This window comes from Macrobrachium nipponense, chromosome 10 (assembly GCF_015104395.2).
Source record: "Macrobrachium nipponense isolate FS-2020 chromosome 10, ASM1510439v2, whole genome shotgun sequence".
In the NCBI taxonomy this organism is placed as follows: Eukaryota; Metazoa; Arthropoda; class Malacostraca; order Decapoda; family Palaemonidae; genus Macrobrachium; species Macrobrachium nipponense.
The window spans coordinates 102,141,554-102,156,667 of record NC_087204.1 but is presented as its reverse complement, the minus strand read 5'-3'; the positions used below and the strand labels follow the sequence as shown (position 1 = coordinate 102,156,667).

Sequence of the window (15,114 nt, the reverse complement as noted above, 5' to 3'; positions counted from 1 at the left end):
TGCTGATTACAACTGCAATCTTGAGTAAGATCAATAAACGTTATATATACGCTAACATTGTTAAAATGAGTGCTGGGAAGGGCTGGGGAAAGATGGTGGCCGTCACTGATCAGAACCTTCCATGCAAAAACGTAGCCGCCATATTGGATTTCAAAACTGCCCTTGAAAACATATTTACGAAGAGCTCACATGCTTATTTTTAGTTCGTATGGGGCTTTCATATATCACATTATGTGACGAAACTTCAGTGTTTTAAATGGTATGCTTAGAGTTGCAATTGTATTCTTGTTTCACCAATCAAACATCGAGTAAATAAGACCCGTCCACCGTGATGAGGGTTGGGCCTGCCATGGTGTTTCACCCTATGCGCATTACGATTATAACAATACATGAATAGTAGCTGATAACAATCTGCATGAATAACTGGTAAACTGTTCTGCAAGACAGTTGAGTATATAGCAATTATTTACAATAGGTACGAAAGTCAAGATGTCGTGACGTCATAATACAGAACTTAAAAGACGTTCTAATTCAGAAAAATAATTACTTAAATTTGAGGTCAGAGTCGAGTTACTTTTTCAATAACGAATATTTTCAAATTAATCATCATAAATATGTAAAAATATTGATGTTTTACTATTTATTTAAAAATTAGCTAGTTTGCTGGTGAGAAAACCGTGTTTCAATTGTTGTGATGAAAAGTGAAAAACCCCACGCGTCTGTGGGTACAAGTGTGTGAGGATTTATCACAGGAAATGGAAAGTTTGTTGACACAAGCGACTCCGTAAACATCGAGATGGCGTCAATAATTTCGAAACATTTTTAGTTGTAAGTAAAAATTTCTAAAGCGTTTGGTGAGATTTCCACTGCTGTGGCCACCCTTTTCAGTACCCTCAGTTTAAATCTTAAAATTTGGCCTTAATTTCTAACTTTGGAGAAAAATACTTACTTCGAAAGGAGAGTAGAGGTCTTTAGCTCCGTTTCTCACCAACAACAAGTCGCGATTGATGCCCATCTCCGTGTCAGGACGCGTTGTAATGTAATTTTTCTAAGGGTGGCAAGCGTTGATTGTAGGTGGCCTGCTTGGCCTGCCGTAGTGTTTTACCCTATGACCCCTCTGCTCCCGACCAGCCAAGGGAACTCGAGTTAAAGACAAAGGGGTCAGGTCAACCCACCTTGACGCTTTCCAGATTGGCCCTCTCCAGGACGACGATCAGCCTCTTTTCCTGGTTCTTGAGATGCCCCGCAGTGAACTGACGGTGGGTCGCTGGGGCGTCGTCCTCCTCGCCGTCGCCCTCCAAAGCTGCCATCTTTCTCTTGCCCATTGCTCGGTATTAATCAAAAGTGGCAGGTTATTCACTTAATTTCTCACTATTTAACTTTATACTGCTTTTTTTAGGAGTTATAATGGAAAAATGGTATCAGTTGACAGGCTTCCGCATGGGTCTTGCTGAGGAGCTTGTAGTAGTAGTAGTAATAGCTATCTCAATGCGTTATGACGGCTCTTCATGTTATAGTTGTTTTGTCAAGGCTCCCTCTCTGTAACGGCTCCTCAAAGACGTTTTGCAATGTCCTGAAGCTCTCTATTTGAAGCTATAAAGGTTGCTTGATATAATATTTGCTTTTCATTAATGTTTTTTATTTCTATTTATTTATTTATTTATTTATTTATTTTTTGCATGGAATCTTTTGAATTTTGTAGGTGGGTATAGCAGCGTGCTGCTACACTCCATTTAATGTCTATCAATAAACTTTGAGACTTTGAATTTGAATATGTTGCTTAATGTCTTTATTCTTAAAACGTGCGGCGTACTGTATTAGATTATTCTATTACATGCAATAAAAAAACTTACCAAATTATAGTGAAACGGCGTTCAATAACAAAACAAAAACCTAATAATACGTATGATGACGAAATACCACAACGCTCTTGTGTTTGGCGAACTTATGGAATAGGTGGAATACCAGTGGGAACTGGAGACGGAAAGACATTCTGGATATTTTAAATATCTGATATCATATGCAAATAACTCTTGGAAGTTTCACTGTCTCAGTGTATATTGTTTCCCGTGAGTTTAGTTTTGTGATTATGTTATTGCCTAGTAAATCTTTACTGTTAGCCTAGATATATATATATATATATATATATATATATATATATATCTATATATATATATATATATATATATACGTATATATACAGAGTCTGCTCGTTTCTTTGTGCACAGTATATAAAATTCTCTCTATACAGGCGTACGCGCGAGCCAGCTCCCAATAAAAGCAAACTTAAGGCTGACAGCAGATAGGGGAGGGCGTGCAGGGCGCTATTTTCCTGGCATTTGGCAACTTTTCTGCGTTCGGAATTCCGATGCGTCTCTCAGGTGTTAGCTCAAGCGTGGCCGAGAAGAAGAAGAAGAAGAAGATGAAGAAGAAGAGTTTCTCTCATTCAGAAAGTATCGTGCAGATACACACACCCGGAGAAGAAAAGGAAGAAGAAGGTCTCTCATTCAGAAAGACGCGTGCAGATATACACAAACATAGGCTATGCTGCATTACACTGTTTTATACACTTTTTAACGAGTTTCAGCGTCTGGAACAATTGTTTCCAACAGCAAAAAATGTATATAGATATTGATTTAACCTCCCAAGATCACGATTGTGGAAATGTCCCTCCACAAATGCGATATAATAGACAAGATAATTGGCGCAAAGGCGCTCGGATTATTGCAGTTTTAAAACTTGGAAGTTTGCGTTAGACCGATATACAGATATCAAGCTCTATTCGCCGTCGGGAATAAGCAGCGACATTAGGCATGATTGAACGAGAGGCGACTGAAAAGGAATATTAGCAGATGCATTCCAGTTCTCCCTGACGGGATTCTTAACTTACTTTTATTCGTTCTTTTGTGTTGCGCTAATTCCGTAATCATGCGCGCGCCGACACCGGGTTCAGATCGGAGCTATCTTTGCAAGTTAGAGAAATGGGCGGGGCTAACGCCACTGCAGCTTTAAAGCTCTCTCTCTCTCTCTCTCTCTCTCTCTCTCTCTCTCTCTCTCTCTCTCTCTCTCTTTTATGGGAGAAATGACCGCAACAAAACTAATAAGTAAGTGGCTGAGTTACAACGGTTTCGCATACAACCACGGTAGGTCATTTATCATCGACATGTGTAAAAATGGTTTACGGTAACCTGTCCTGACCTTTGACCTTTTTCTAGGTGATAAGGAATAGGTGATAGATAGATAGATAGAGAATGCCATACAGTGATCAATCTTTTCGTCAGGCAATTTTTTTTTGGTTCAGTAAATCCCGTGCATGGTTTGCATTGGCTAGGCCTATACTGTCTATGAAAAGGTACTTACAACTTTGAAAGAGGACAACGTATATTCTAGCCCCCGCCCCGCCCCACCCCACCCCCACACCACCGCCCCCCTCTGGGTATTTCTCGGTACCAGTGGTACCAAATCTTGTAATTAGTTCGTTGTAATTCCGTATTCTGAAACCTTTTAAGAGCAAAGGCCGGTAGGGGGGAAGGGAGTATAGCCATTAAGCCCCACACCCCAACCTTTCCCCCACATTTTTTTTCATTTTCTTTTATAGCCTGGACGAGAGAAAGCAAACGGGAATTGGGGAAAGAGAAAGGTTTCGCCTATCTTTTACAGAGAGAAAGGCTTGAAGTGACTTATATTATATTATTATTATACCTGCCTCTCTTTATATATCTATTGGTCAATATTCACCTGAATATGTAGTATTTTCTTCACTCAAAATTTTGAGCGAAGATACAAAATGCGTATAAACACCCTGAGACAAGTCAACTTTTATATTTTGATAATTTGTTTATATTTTTATTTTTTATTTGTTAACTTGCCGATTCATCTTTTTAATTCTTTAATTAAGTGGCATTTTCTTTCTTTTATTTTTTGTTGTCTCGTCTAACTTCTTTCAAATGAGCACTTAACATTCTTTGGAAGCTCGACTTTCACCATATGAATAGGGTTCAACTTCTGAATAATAATAATAATAATAATAATAATAATAATAATAATAATAATAATAATAATAATAATAATAATAATATAATGGGCGTAATGTCTGTCCGTCCGTCTGTCATTCAATCACGGCCAGAAGGCTGGTCCGATGTGGATGAAACTTGGCAGGGTTATTGTGGGGACCCCTAAGATGGTTTATAATGGGGTTTTATCCTAACTCCCCCCAAAATCGCTCCGAAGGGGGTGGGGTGAGAAGAGAATCCCCGAAACGGGGCTGGTTACGCCCGTAGACTTAGTTACTTTACGAATTTTCGTGCATAATTTCTGTATACAAATATTTGCTAGTAATAATAACAATAATGAAATTGCTTCTAAGGGAGCACAGTGCAAATTTAGACAGTCCTCTGGGCGTAGTCCCGAATGGAAAAAAAAAACTGAAAATAGGTCACGCGATGAGAAATAGAGTCCTTGGGAGCAATTGAACTCTGAGTGGGGAAAACGTCATATTGGCCCCACCCGCGGATATACTATGATATATATCCCGTGAAATACCTGGCTATATTTATTGCCTCCTCTTCTTCCCCCTCCCCTCGTTAAAATGGATATAAAACCACACACCTGCTTGGAAGGAGAAATTGAAAGTCGGCATTAGAAACGAGAATATTTTATTGGAACTTTTTTTTTTTTTGAAGAATTTTATTTTTCACAGTCATGAGTAATACAGTAACAACTTCACCTTAGCAGACGCTTTTGGCCTCTGTTTTTTTATTTCTTATTTTTATTTTTTTTGGTACTTTAATATAGCCTGTTCTTTAATATTTTTTTTACATATTTAACAGCAATTACCACTCAGTTCCTAACCTAAACTAGCTCATCAGCCTAAATTCTATAATCCATCTATCTATCTAACCAGTATCTACACTGAACAGTCAATTTAACAGATATGTAAATAAATTTATATCACATCCAAAATGGTGACCTATGCAAAAAAAGTAGAGAATTCCGCTAAAATGAAGGTCTATTAAGCTGAAGTTGTTACTCTACTCCAAATGGCAGTTTAAATCATAATAATATATTGTTGTTTAGAAGTTGAATGTTATGCAAAATATATTAGTGAATCATTCCAACTGAATCAAAGAATAACACACAGAAATACAGTCCATTCTGGGTATAAGATTCTACATCATTTTTTTTCTATCAACTTACCTTTAAACAAAACGGAAAAAAAACAACATTGTGATTCTTTAGTTAAAAGTCTATATTATCCTTTTACAAATCTACCATCTACTGTATCACTAGGCTTCTAGAGCCACACTGGTTATTTAAGGCACTAGTCTTTATTTTTTTAACACTCATTCTATAAGTGAATGAGAGTATAATGAAGTCTTTCTTGGTCCATTCACAGAAATGATTCGTATTTGTTTAGTACTCAGAGCACTGATGGCATCTGCTGTTTGGCTGTTTATGATTGCGTCACAAGAAAAAAAATAGTCTTGTTAAATGAAAAAAGAAAAATGATCAGTGAATTATGTAAACAAGCAATGAATTGTGGCATTTTCTTCAATGTCTTTTAGAAAATTTGGCATTTATTTCAGCGTCTACTGTATGGAGGTATTTTTCTTCAGTTTTTTCTGTTCATAGGCATTTTTCTTCAATGTCTTCAGCAATTTGGCATTTTCCCCTCTATTGTCTTCTGTATAGAGGCCTTTTCCTACAGTGTCTTTTGTCTATAGGTGTCTTCTGTACAGAGGCCTTTTACTTCAGTGTCCTCTGTCTATAGGTGTCTTCTGTACAGTGGCCTTTTACTTCAGTGTCTTCTGTCTATAGGTGTCTTCTGTACAGTGGCCTTTTACTTCAGTGTCTTCTGTCTATAGGTGTCTTTTGTACAGAGGCCTTTTACTTCAGTGTCCTCTGTCTATAGGTGTCTTCTGTACAGCGGCTTTTTACTTCAGTGTCCTGTCTATAGGTGTCTTCTGTAAAGAGGCCTTTTATTTCAGTGTCCTCTGTCTATAGGTGTCTTCTGTACAGTGGCCTTTTATTTCATTGTCTTCTATACAGAGGCATTTTTTTGTCTTTTTTTTTATAAAGGCCCTTTCCTCCAGTGTCTTCTGTACAGAAGCTTTTTTTTTATCTTTTTCATAAAGGCTCTTTCCTTCAGTGATCTCTGTAGAGAGGCATTTTTCTTCAGTGTATTCTATAAATTGGCAGTTTTCCTCCTGTATCTTTTAATCTTTGGCCCTTTCCTTGATATATTCTGCACTGTGACATTCTATTTCAGTATTCCATACATTGACATTGACTTCCAACCCCTTCTGTAGTGGATTTTGATACTCTTGAAATCATTAATTATTCTTCAAACGAATAAACAAAAATGTTTCCTCCCAGTGAGATGAGTAGTGGATATGGAAATGTTTTTCAGACAGATTTTATTTTTTTTACCATTTTTATCTTTTGGCGAAACTCCATCAGTATCTAATGAGCCACCAATTCTCGTCACACGCCCTGTCATCCGTCGGTGCTGGTTGGTTTAAACACACGGCGTGGAATTCGCCAAGCGGCCAATCAAAACACAATCATGCGGTAATCAGTGTGACATACTCCCGCCAAAAAAAAAAAAAGAAGAAAAAAAGCCCGCGAAAAAATATAACGTGAGTTTTTGAAATGGGAAAATCTTTCCACTAGAATGTTCATGATTTGCTTAACGCCACGAGCATTTTTTTTTTTCATTTTTATTTATTTATTTATTTATTTATTGCTGAAGGATATTTCGATTAGGCGTCAGAAACTGCGACACATTTTTTTTGACAGGAGAACTGTCAGTGATGATGTTTCTTCGGGAAGATATGATTTATAATAAGCAGTTTTTTTTCTTATAGAAAATATATAAACACTAGCGTATACACAACCACGAATTCAAAGACACTTCTTAAAGAATATTTCGTTTAAATGTTTCATAAACTTGGACGCATTATTGGTTTTCTGTAAAATAAAACTATTGAGATGGCTTTGTCTGTCTGTCTGTATGCACTTTGGTCTGTCCTCACTTTCTCATACCTCACTTTTTCCTGTCCACATTTTCTCTAACGGCACCTTCTTTGTCCACCCTCAGATCTTACAAAATCCTGAGGCTAAAGGGCTGCAAATTGGTGCGTTGATCATCGACCCTCCAATCATCGAACGTACTACACAATTGCAGCCCTCTAGCCTCAATAGTTTTTTTTATCATATTGAAGGTTAAGGTTAGATATAATCGTACTTCTGGCAACGTCTATAGGTACAACAGCATAGGCCACCACCGAACAGAAAAAAAAACAGTCTATTGCGCTGGAGAAACCTCGAGGTATTTGTGACTTGTTTGATGGAACTGTCACTCACAATGTCTCTGAGGTAATTTTGCTTTATAATGATTGTCATTCGTCTCCTGGAATAATTATATATATAAACACGGTTCCGTTTATAACGAGTCGCTTCCATCATATGAATGTTAAAAATATATATATTTAACTATACGCTGTTTTTTTCCATCTGTCCATCCGCATGTGGTGTTTGCGCATGGTAACACTGCGTCCCGGGCTTTAAATATCCTATTTCGAAAAATAAACGGTGTAATTCGCATACAGTAAATTATTAAAACACTTTTCAGTTGCAAATGTACACCCAGAAATCCTTTTATTTACCTAAAATTTACACATAGCGTAACTATTTAAAGCCCGGGACGGACGCAGTGTTACCATGCGAAGACACCACAGGCGGATGGACAGATGGAAGAAAACAGAGTATAGCTTTGCACAGCTCTGAATTCGACCAAACATCCAAACATCCCTTTACCTCCTGTTACTACTTCCTAATGAATGCCATGATATTCTTTGGAAGGGTTGAATTTCGAGTCAGCAACGGCCCCTTTGGTGGGCTTGTCACATGTGAATATGTTCCATCTGCTGAATAATAATAATAATAATAATAATAATAATAATAATAATAATAATAATAATAATAAATCTTCTTCATTTCGAACCTTCCTGTGAATTGTGCCACGGTCTTCACTGATGAATGGAGCGAAAGCTGGCTGGCGTTGAATTGGAGAGAGAGAGAGAGAGAGAGAGAGAGAGAGAGAGAGAGAGAGAGAGAGAGAGAGAGATGGATGACGTTTGTTGCAGATGACTTCTTGTATACATCTGTTTACAAGTTAGGTATAATATTTTTCCAACCTAAGAAGAGAGAGTAAACTTAAAAAAAGGAGAGAGAGAGAGAGAGAGAGAGAGAGAGAGAGAGAGAGAGATAACGGTGCGTGGGAGTCCCCTATGTACAGAGGACTAAGTATATGAAGATGGAAAGGAGGAGCCTTTGTAGTCCGTCTGAGCTCCTCGTCCTGCCGCTGCAGTAGGCGCAACAGCAGCAGCCGTTGGAAGATTCGTGGTGGATGGCTGAAGGAACCTCCTCTGCGGGGGGAAAACAGAAGAAGTGCGTGAATAGACAAGATTGTGATTGGTAGCAGGTCCACAATAATATAGCACGTGAGTATATGGTCTTGAGTGGATGTTAAAAGCTTTCGAACCTTGTACTATACTCTGTTTTTTTTCATCTGTCCACCCGCTTTTTGTGTTTGCGTTTGGTAACACTGCGTCCCGGGCTTTAGATAGTTACGCTGTGTAAGTTTTAGGTAAATAAAAGGATATCTGGGTGTACATTTGCAATTGGAAAGTATTTTAATAATTTACTGTATGCGAATTACACCGTTAATATTCGAAATAGGATATTGTTATTATTGTTGAATGTAAGCTGAATGTAACTATCTAAAGCAGCCCGGGACGCAGTGTTACCATACGCAAACACCACAGGCAGGTGGACAGATGGAAAAAAACCCCGTACTAGGTTCATCTTCAGTCAAGATGAACCTATTACGAGGTTCGAAAGCTTTTAATATCGATTAAAGACCATATACTCACGTGCTATATTATTGTGGAACATGCTGCCATTGTCATCATTTTCGACACGGAAAACTGTGCCCACAAGAATGTGATTATTTAGTTACAAGTGTTGTTGCAGTATAATAATTATCTTGCAAGAACATACACACAGACAAGGTTGTGATTGTTTAGTTATATACAAGTTTTGTTGCAGTATAAGATTCCTCTTGCAAGCACATACACACGAGCACAAACGTATATACATATTTTATAAATAAAGACATTGTCCACTGTGGAAAGTGGAATATTGGCGTAACTGCTGCACAAGGCCTTTCGACTTTTCGTCATTTATCAACCTTAGTGAAGGACGAGACATCGAAAAGCCTTGGAGCTATTACTCCATTGCCTTATTTTCCTTCGTGGATTTTGTCTTATATATATATTATAATATATAATATTATTAAATAATAAATATATATATATATATATATATATTATATATATATATATATATAATATATATATGTAATTGCAATAGCCACAAAGCCCTCTTCACTTCTCGAATTCTTTGGATACACTTGTCACTACGAAGTCTTGAGATCCAAGTGCAAGACACATATGAAGAATTCATGATGTCTGGTAACGGGTAAACAACCCGAACCCGGGTATGTATATATATATATATACTATATATATATATATACATATATATATATATAATATACACACCCACCCACACACATACACACACACACGCACACACACACACACACTCTTCTAATTCCGGAGAAATAAAAGAAAAAATATTTGCCATTTGTGGTCGAACTCAAAATCTCATACGCATCGCCGAATGCACCGGATGGTTTAATCATAAGACCCTTTTGTTGACTACACAAAAAAAGCCTAAATTAAGTGTAGATTAGATCATTAGGGACGTCATTACCCTAATTGCTGGTCGGGTGTATTTTCTGTCGTTGTGTACACGATAAGCGGTTTAGGATATTTTTTTTTTGTATTGAGGATGGTTGTTTTTTAAATCTTCCAATTCGGTTTTGAATTTGTTACGGATTTAGTGGGATAGTGAAAAATGTATGTGGATATATAGACTATGTATGTATGTATATTATATTTATATATACTATACATGTATGTATATATACATATAGTAATATAAATAATTATATATAATATCATATATATATAATATAATATATATTTATATATATTATATATAATATTAGTAATAATAATATAATATAACTAATATATAATATATATTAATATTTAATTACCAAACCATCGTCATACATACAGTACATACATTATTTATATATAGACATGTAATTTATGCAATAACTATACTAATTATGATAGACACCACACACACACACACACACATACACACACATATATATATATATAATATATATATATATATATATATATATATATATATATATATATATATTTTAGTATATTATTTATATTTACATACACATGTATATATATATATATATATATATAATATACATATATATACTATACATACTAACACACACCTCACATACACATACACATTACACACCCTTCAGTACCCTACTGCTTCCCACACAAACATGACAAAAGCCAATTTGAATATAAAAAAAACCCACAACATTCTCAGCGCAAAAAAAGAAAAAAAAATATAAAGAAATCTGCTTTTGTAGATAACGACAAAAAATGCATCCGACCAGCAATTAGGGTAATGACTGCCCTAATGATCTAATTAACACTTAATTCAGTTTTTTTTTGAAGTCATCAAAAGGTCTATGATTAAACCTGCATATGCACGGGGGGGGTTTTGAGTTTTTGAGTTCATTCAGAAATGGCTGGTATTTTTCCTTTATTATCTCTGGATTAGAAGTGTGTGAACGTGTGTGCGCGCATGTGCACACACACATATATTATTTATATATTCAATAATAATATAATATATATATATATATATATATATATATATATATATATATATATACTTACGAATAGATTATGCAAACATTATATATACCTACATATAATTCATACATATATATATATATATATATATATATATTATATGCATATATAAATATATATATATATATATATATATATATATATATATATATATATATATATATATATATATAATATATATATATATATATATATGTGTGTGTTGGTGTGTGTGTGTGTGTGTAATTATATTAAATAATAATAATAATAATAATAATAATAATAATAATAATAATAATAATAATAATAATAATAATAATAATAATGGGTGACCGTTCTCCTCGGCGTTGATTCCTTGGGAAAGGATCTCTACCATAATTTCCTCAGTCTACTCAGTTGTAAATGAGTACCTATCCCTGATGGGGTAGGGTCCAGCTATGGTTACATAGCAAAACTCAGCAATGATGGAAAGAAATGAAGGAATAAACGACAACGACGTAAATGGAACTCTGGCAACAGAGGAAGCTTCGTCCGGCAACCAGGTATTCAACCAATTGAAGGGGAAGACGGTCAGGTACTTGGAGGTCGTCATCCAGCAACTGATCACCACAACGAAAGTAATCAACAGCCTGAGATTGGAGCTACAGAAGCAAAAAGGAAGAAATGGACAAGAGAAGAAAATAATGAAATATGGAGATGCTACATCAGAAACAACCCGACGGAGAGAGGATATAGAAGAAGGTTGGTCAACATCTGGAATGAGAGGAATAACACCCGCCAAACAGAGGAGAGGCTGGCAGACCAAGTAAAGAACATAAAGAAAAAGAACTGGCTCTCCTCAACAGAAAGATAGGAATTGGAAAGGGAAATGACACATGGCAACGAATCACAAGAAGACGAACTGAGAGACGATGCCACAGAAGACGACAGGGAGGATGAGGTATCAAACAACGACACACGAAGAAACACCGACGAAGTAACAGAGAGGACGGAATGGGTAGAAAAGAATAGACAATGGATGGAGCCAGATACAGAGAGAACAAAAATCCCCTCCATGAAAGCCTACAACACCAAGAAATTAAGGGAGAAAACAAGTGAGGTCAATGAAATAATGGGCATAATACACACCACCAGTATCACAGAAACAAAATAAACTTGGTAATATGCAGGAGCAAGATTAGTAGCAGAACTGATGGGGACACGAACACCAACGCCACCAACACAACCAAACCCAACCAACACCAAAACGACAACCTTACCCAAACAGGAAAAGGCCAAAACAGCAACCTTCTTGGAAAAGGCGCCTGAAAAGCAATCATGGTGATGAGATCTGACTTGAGTAAACTGAAAGAGATGGCAGAAAAAAGGCTAAGAAGCAAGAAAACAAGGGAGGAACTCAACGAGAAATACAAAGTACAAGAGAGAGGGGACTAAAACAACACAATAGAAGACGTAAAACAAAAAAAAGAGGCTTAAGGCCAAAGCACATAAGATCCAACGGTACATGAACAGGAATAAGGATACCAACAGAAACAAACTATTCGGAACCAACCAGAAAAGACTATACAGCCAACTAAGAGGGGAAGACAACCAACCAGAAATTCCTGAAGCCGAACCAAGTAAGAGACTCTGGGAAAACATATGGAGCAATCCGGTATCACACAAAAAACATGCAACATGGCTCCAGGAAGTCAAGGAAGAAGAAACAGGGAGAGTAAAACAAAGATTCACAGAGATCACCACAGACACAGTCAGACACAACTAAAGAAAATGCCAAACTGGGGAAAGCCCCAGGTCCCGATGAAGTCCATGGATACTGGCTCAAAAACTTCAAGGCCATACACCCACGAATAGCAGAACAGCTCCAGCATTGTATCACAAATCACCAAGCACCCAAATGGATGACCACAGGAAGAACATCCTTAGTACAAAAAGACAAGAGTAAGGGAATATAGCCAGTAACTACAGGCCTATCACCTGCCTACCAAAATAATGTTGGAAGTTACTAACAGGTATCATCAGAAATGAAAGCTATACAACTACCTAGAGAGACAAACAAACCACCATCCCCCACCAACAGAAAAGGCTGCAGAAGGAAGTGTAAGGGGACACAAAAGACCAGCTCCTGATAGACAAAATGGTAATGAAGAACAGTAGGAGAAGGAAAACCAACCTAAGCATGGCATGGATAGACTATAAGAAAGCCTTCGACATGATACCACACACATGGCTAATAGAATGCCTGAAAATATATGGGGCAGAGGAAAACACCATCAGCTTCCTCAAAAATACAATGCGCAACTGGAATACAACACTTACAAGCTCTGGAATAAGACTAGCAGAGGTTAAATATCAGGAGAGGGATCTTCCAGGGCGCTCACTGTCCCCACTACTCTTCGTAGTACGCCATGATTCCCATGACAAAAGTACTACAGAAGATGGATGCCGGGTGGGTACCAACTCAAGAAAAGAGGCAACAGAATCAACCATCTGATGTTCATGGACGACAATCAAAGCTGTATGGTAAGAGCATCAAGGAAATAGATTACCCTAATCCAGACTGTAAGGATTGTATCTGGGGACATCAGGATGGAGTTTGGAATAGAAAAATGCGCCTTAGTCAACATACAAAAAAGGGCCAAAGTTAACGAGAACTGAAGGGATAAAACTACCAGATGGGAGCAACATCAAACACATAGATGAGACAGGATACAAATACCTGGGAATAATGGAAGGAGGGGATATATAACACCAAGAGATGAAGGACACAATCAGGAAAGAATATATGCAGAGACTCAAGGCGATACTCAAGTCAAAACTCAACGCCGGAAATATGATAAAAGCCATAAACACATGGGCAGTGCCAGTAATCAGATACAGCGCAGGAATAGTCGAATGGACGAAGGCAGAACTCCGCAGCATAGATCAGAAAAACCAGGAAAAACATATGACAATACACAAAGCACTACACTCAAGAGCAAATACGGACAGACTATACATAACACGAAAGGAAGGAGGGAGAGGACTACTAAGTATAGAGGACTGCGTCAACATCGAGAAACAGAGCACTGGGGCAATATCTGAAAACCAGTGAAGACGAGTGGCTAAAGAGTGCATGGGAAGAAGGACTAATAAAAGTAGACGAAGACCCAGAAATATACAGAGACGAAGATGACAGACAGAACAGAGGACAATGGCACAACAAACCAATGCACGGACAATACATGAGACAGACTAAAGAACTAGCCAGCGATGACACATGGCAATGGCTTACAGAGGCAGAGCTAAAGAAGGAAACTGAAGGAATGATAACAGCGGCACAAGATCAGGCCCTAAGAACCAGATATGTTCAAAGAACGATAGACGGAAATAACATCTCTCCCATATGTAGGAAGTGCAATACGAAAATGAAACCATAAAACCACATAGCAAGCGAATGTCCCGCCCAGGCACTTGCACAGAACCAGTACAAAAAGAGGCATGATTCAGTGGCAAAAGCCCTCCACTGGAGCCTGTGCAAGAAACATCAGCTACCCTTGCAGTAATAAGTGGTACGAGCACCTACATGAAGGAGTGATAGAAAAACGATCAGGCAAAGATCTCCTGGGACTATGGTATCAGAACGGATAGGGTGATACGTGCAAAACAGACCAGACGTGACGTTGATTGACAAAATAAAGAAGAAAAGTATCACTCATTGATGTCGCAATACCATGGGACACACCAGAGTTGAAAGAAGAAAGAGAGAGGGAAAAAATGGATAAGTATCAAGATCTGAAAATAGAAATAAGAAGGATATGGGATATGCCAGTGGAAATCGTACCCATAATCATAGGAGCACTAGGCACGATCCCAAGATCCCTGAAAAGGAATCTAGAAAAACTAGACGCTGAAGTAGCTCCAGGGCTGATGCAGAAGAGTGTGATCCTAGAAACGGCACACATAGTAAGAAAAGTGATGGACTCCTAAGGAGGCAGGATGCAACCCGGAACCCCACACTATAAATACCATCCAGTCGAATTGGAGGACTGTGATAGAGCAAAAAAAAAACAAACAAAAAAAAAAAAAACAAAAAAAACAATAATAATAATTGCCTATCTACAAAACTCACACTCCAAAAAACAAAAAAAGACAAAAAAAAATAAATAAAAAACTTTGACTACTAGAAGCTATAATAAACATCAATCAAAGCTACTACTTTTAACCTCCTGCACAAATTGACCCGTTGAAATCAAATCCTCTA

At 37.3% G+C, this 15,114-nt stretch overlaps 2 protein-coding genes across 2 annotated transcripts in view; both read right to left on the bottom strand.

The window, feature by feature from the left end:
• LOC135223831 (ribosomal RNA small subunit methyltransferase NEP1-like) overlaps positions 1-1,485 on the bottom strand; it is a 13,387-nt gene extending 11,902 nt beyond the window's left edge. The window contains exon 1 of the mRNA XM_064262700.1: positions 1,176-1,485. Within this exon, the coding sequence (XP_064118770.1) occupies positions 1,176-1,325 (150 nt within the window). The 5' untranslated portion in view covers positions 1,326-1,485. The remainder of the gene's footprint in view (positions 1-1,175) is intronic.
• Positions 1,486-4,633: 3,148 nt separating this feature from the next.
• LOC135223829 (protein CEPU-1-like) overlaps positions 4,634-15,114 on the bottom strand; it is a gene marked incomplete in the record, with an annotated part of 42,833 nt that continues 32,352 nt past the window's right edge. The window contains 1 exon segment of the mRNA XM_064262693.1: positions 4,634-8,429. Within this exon segment, the coding sequence (XP_064118763.1) occupies positions 8,290-8,429 (140 nt within the window).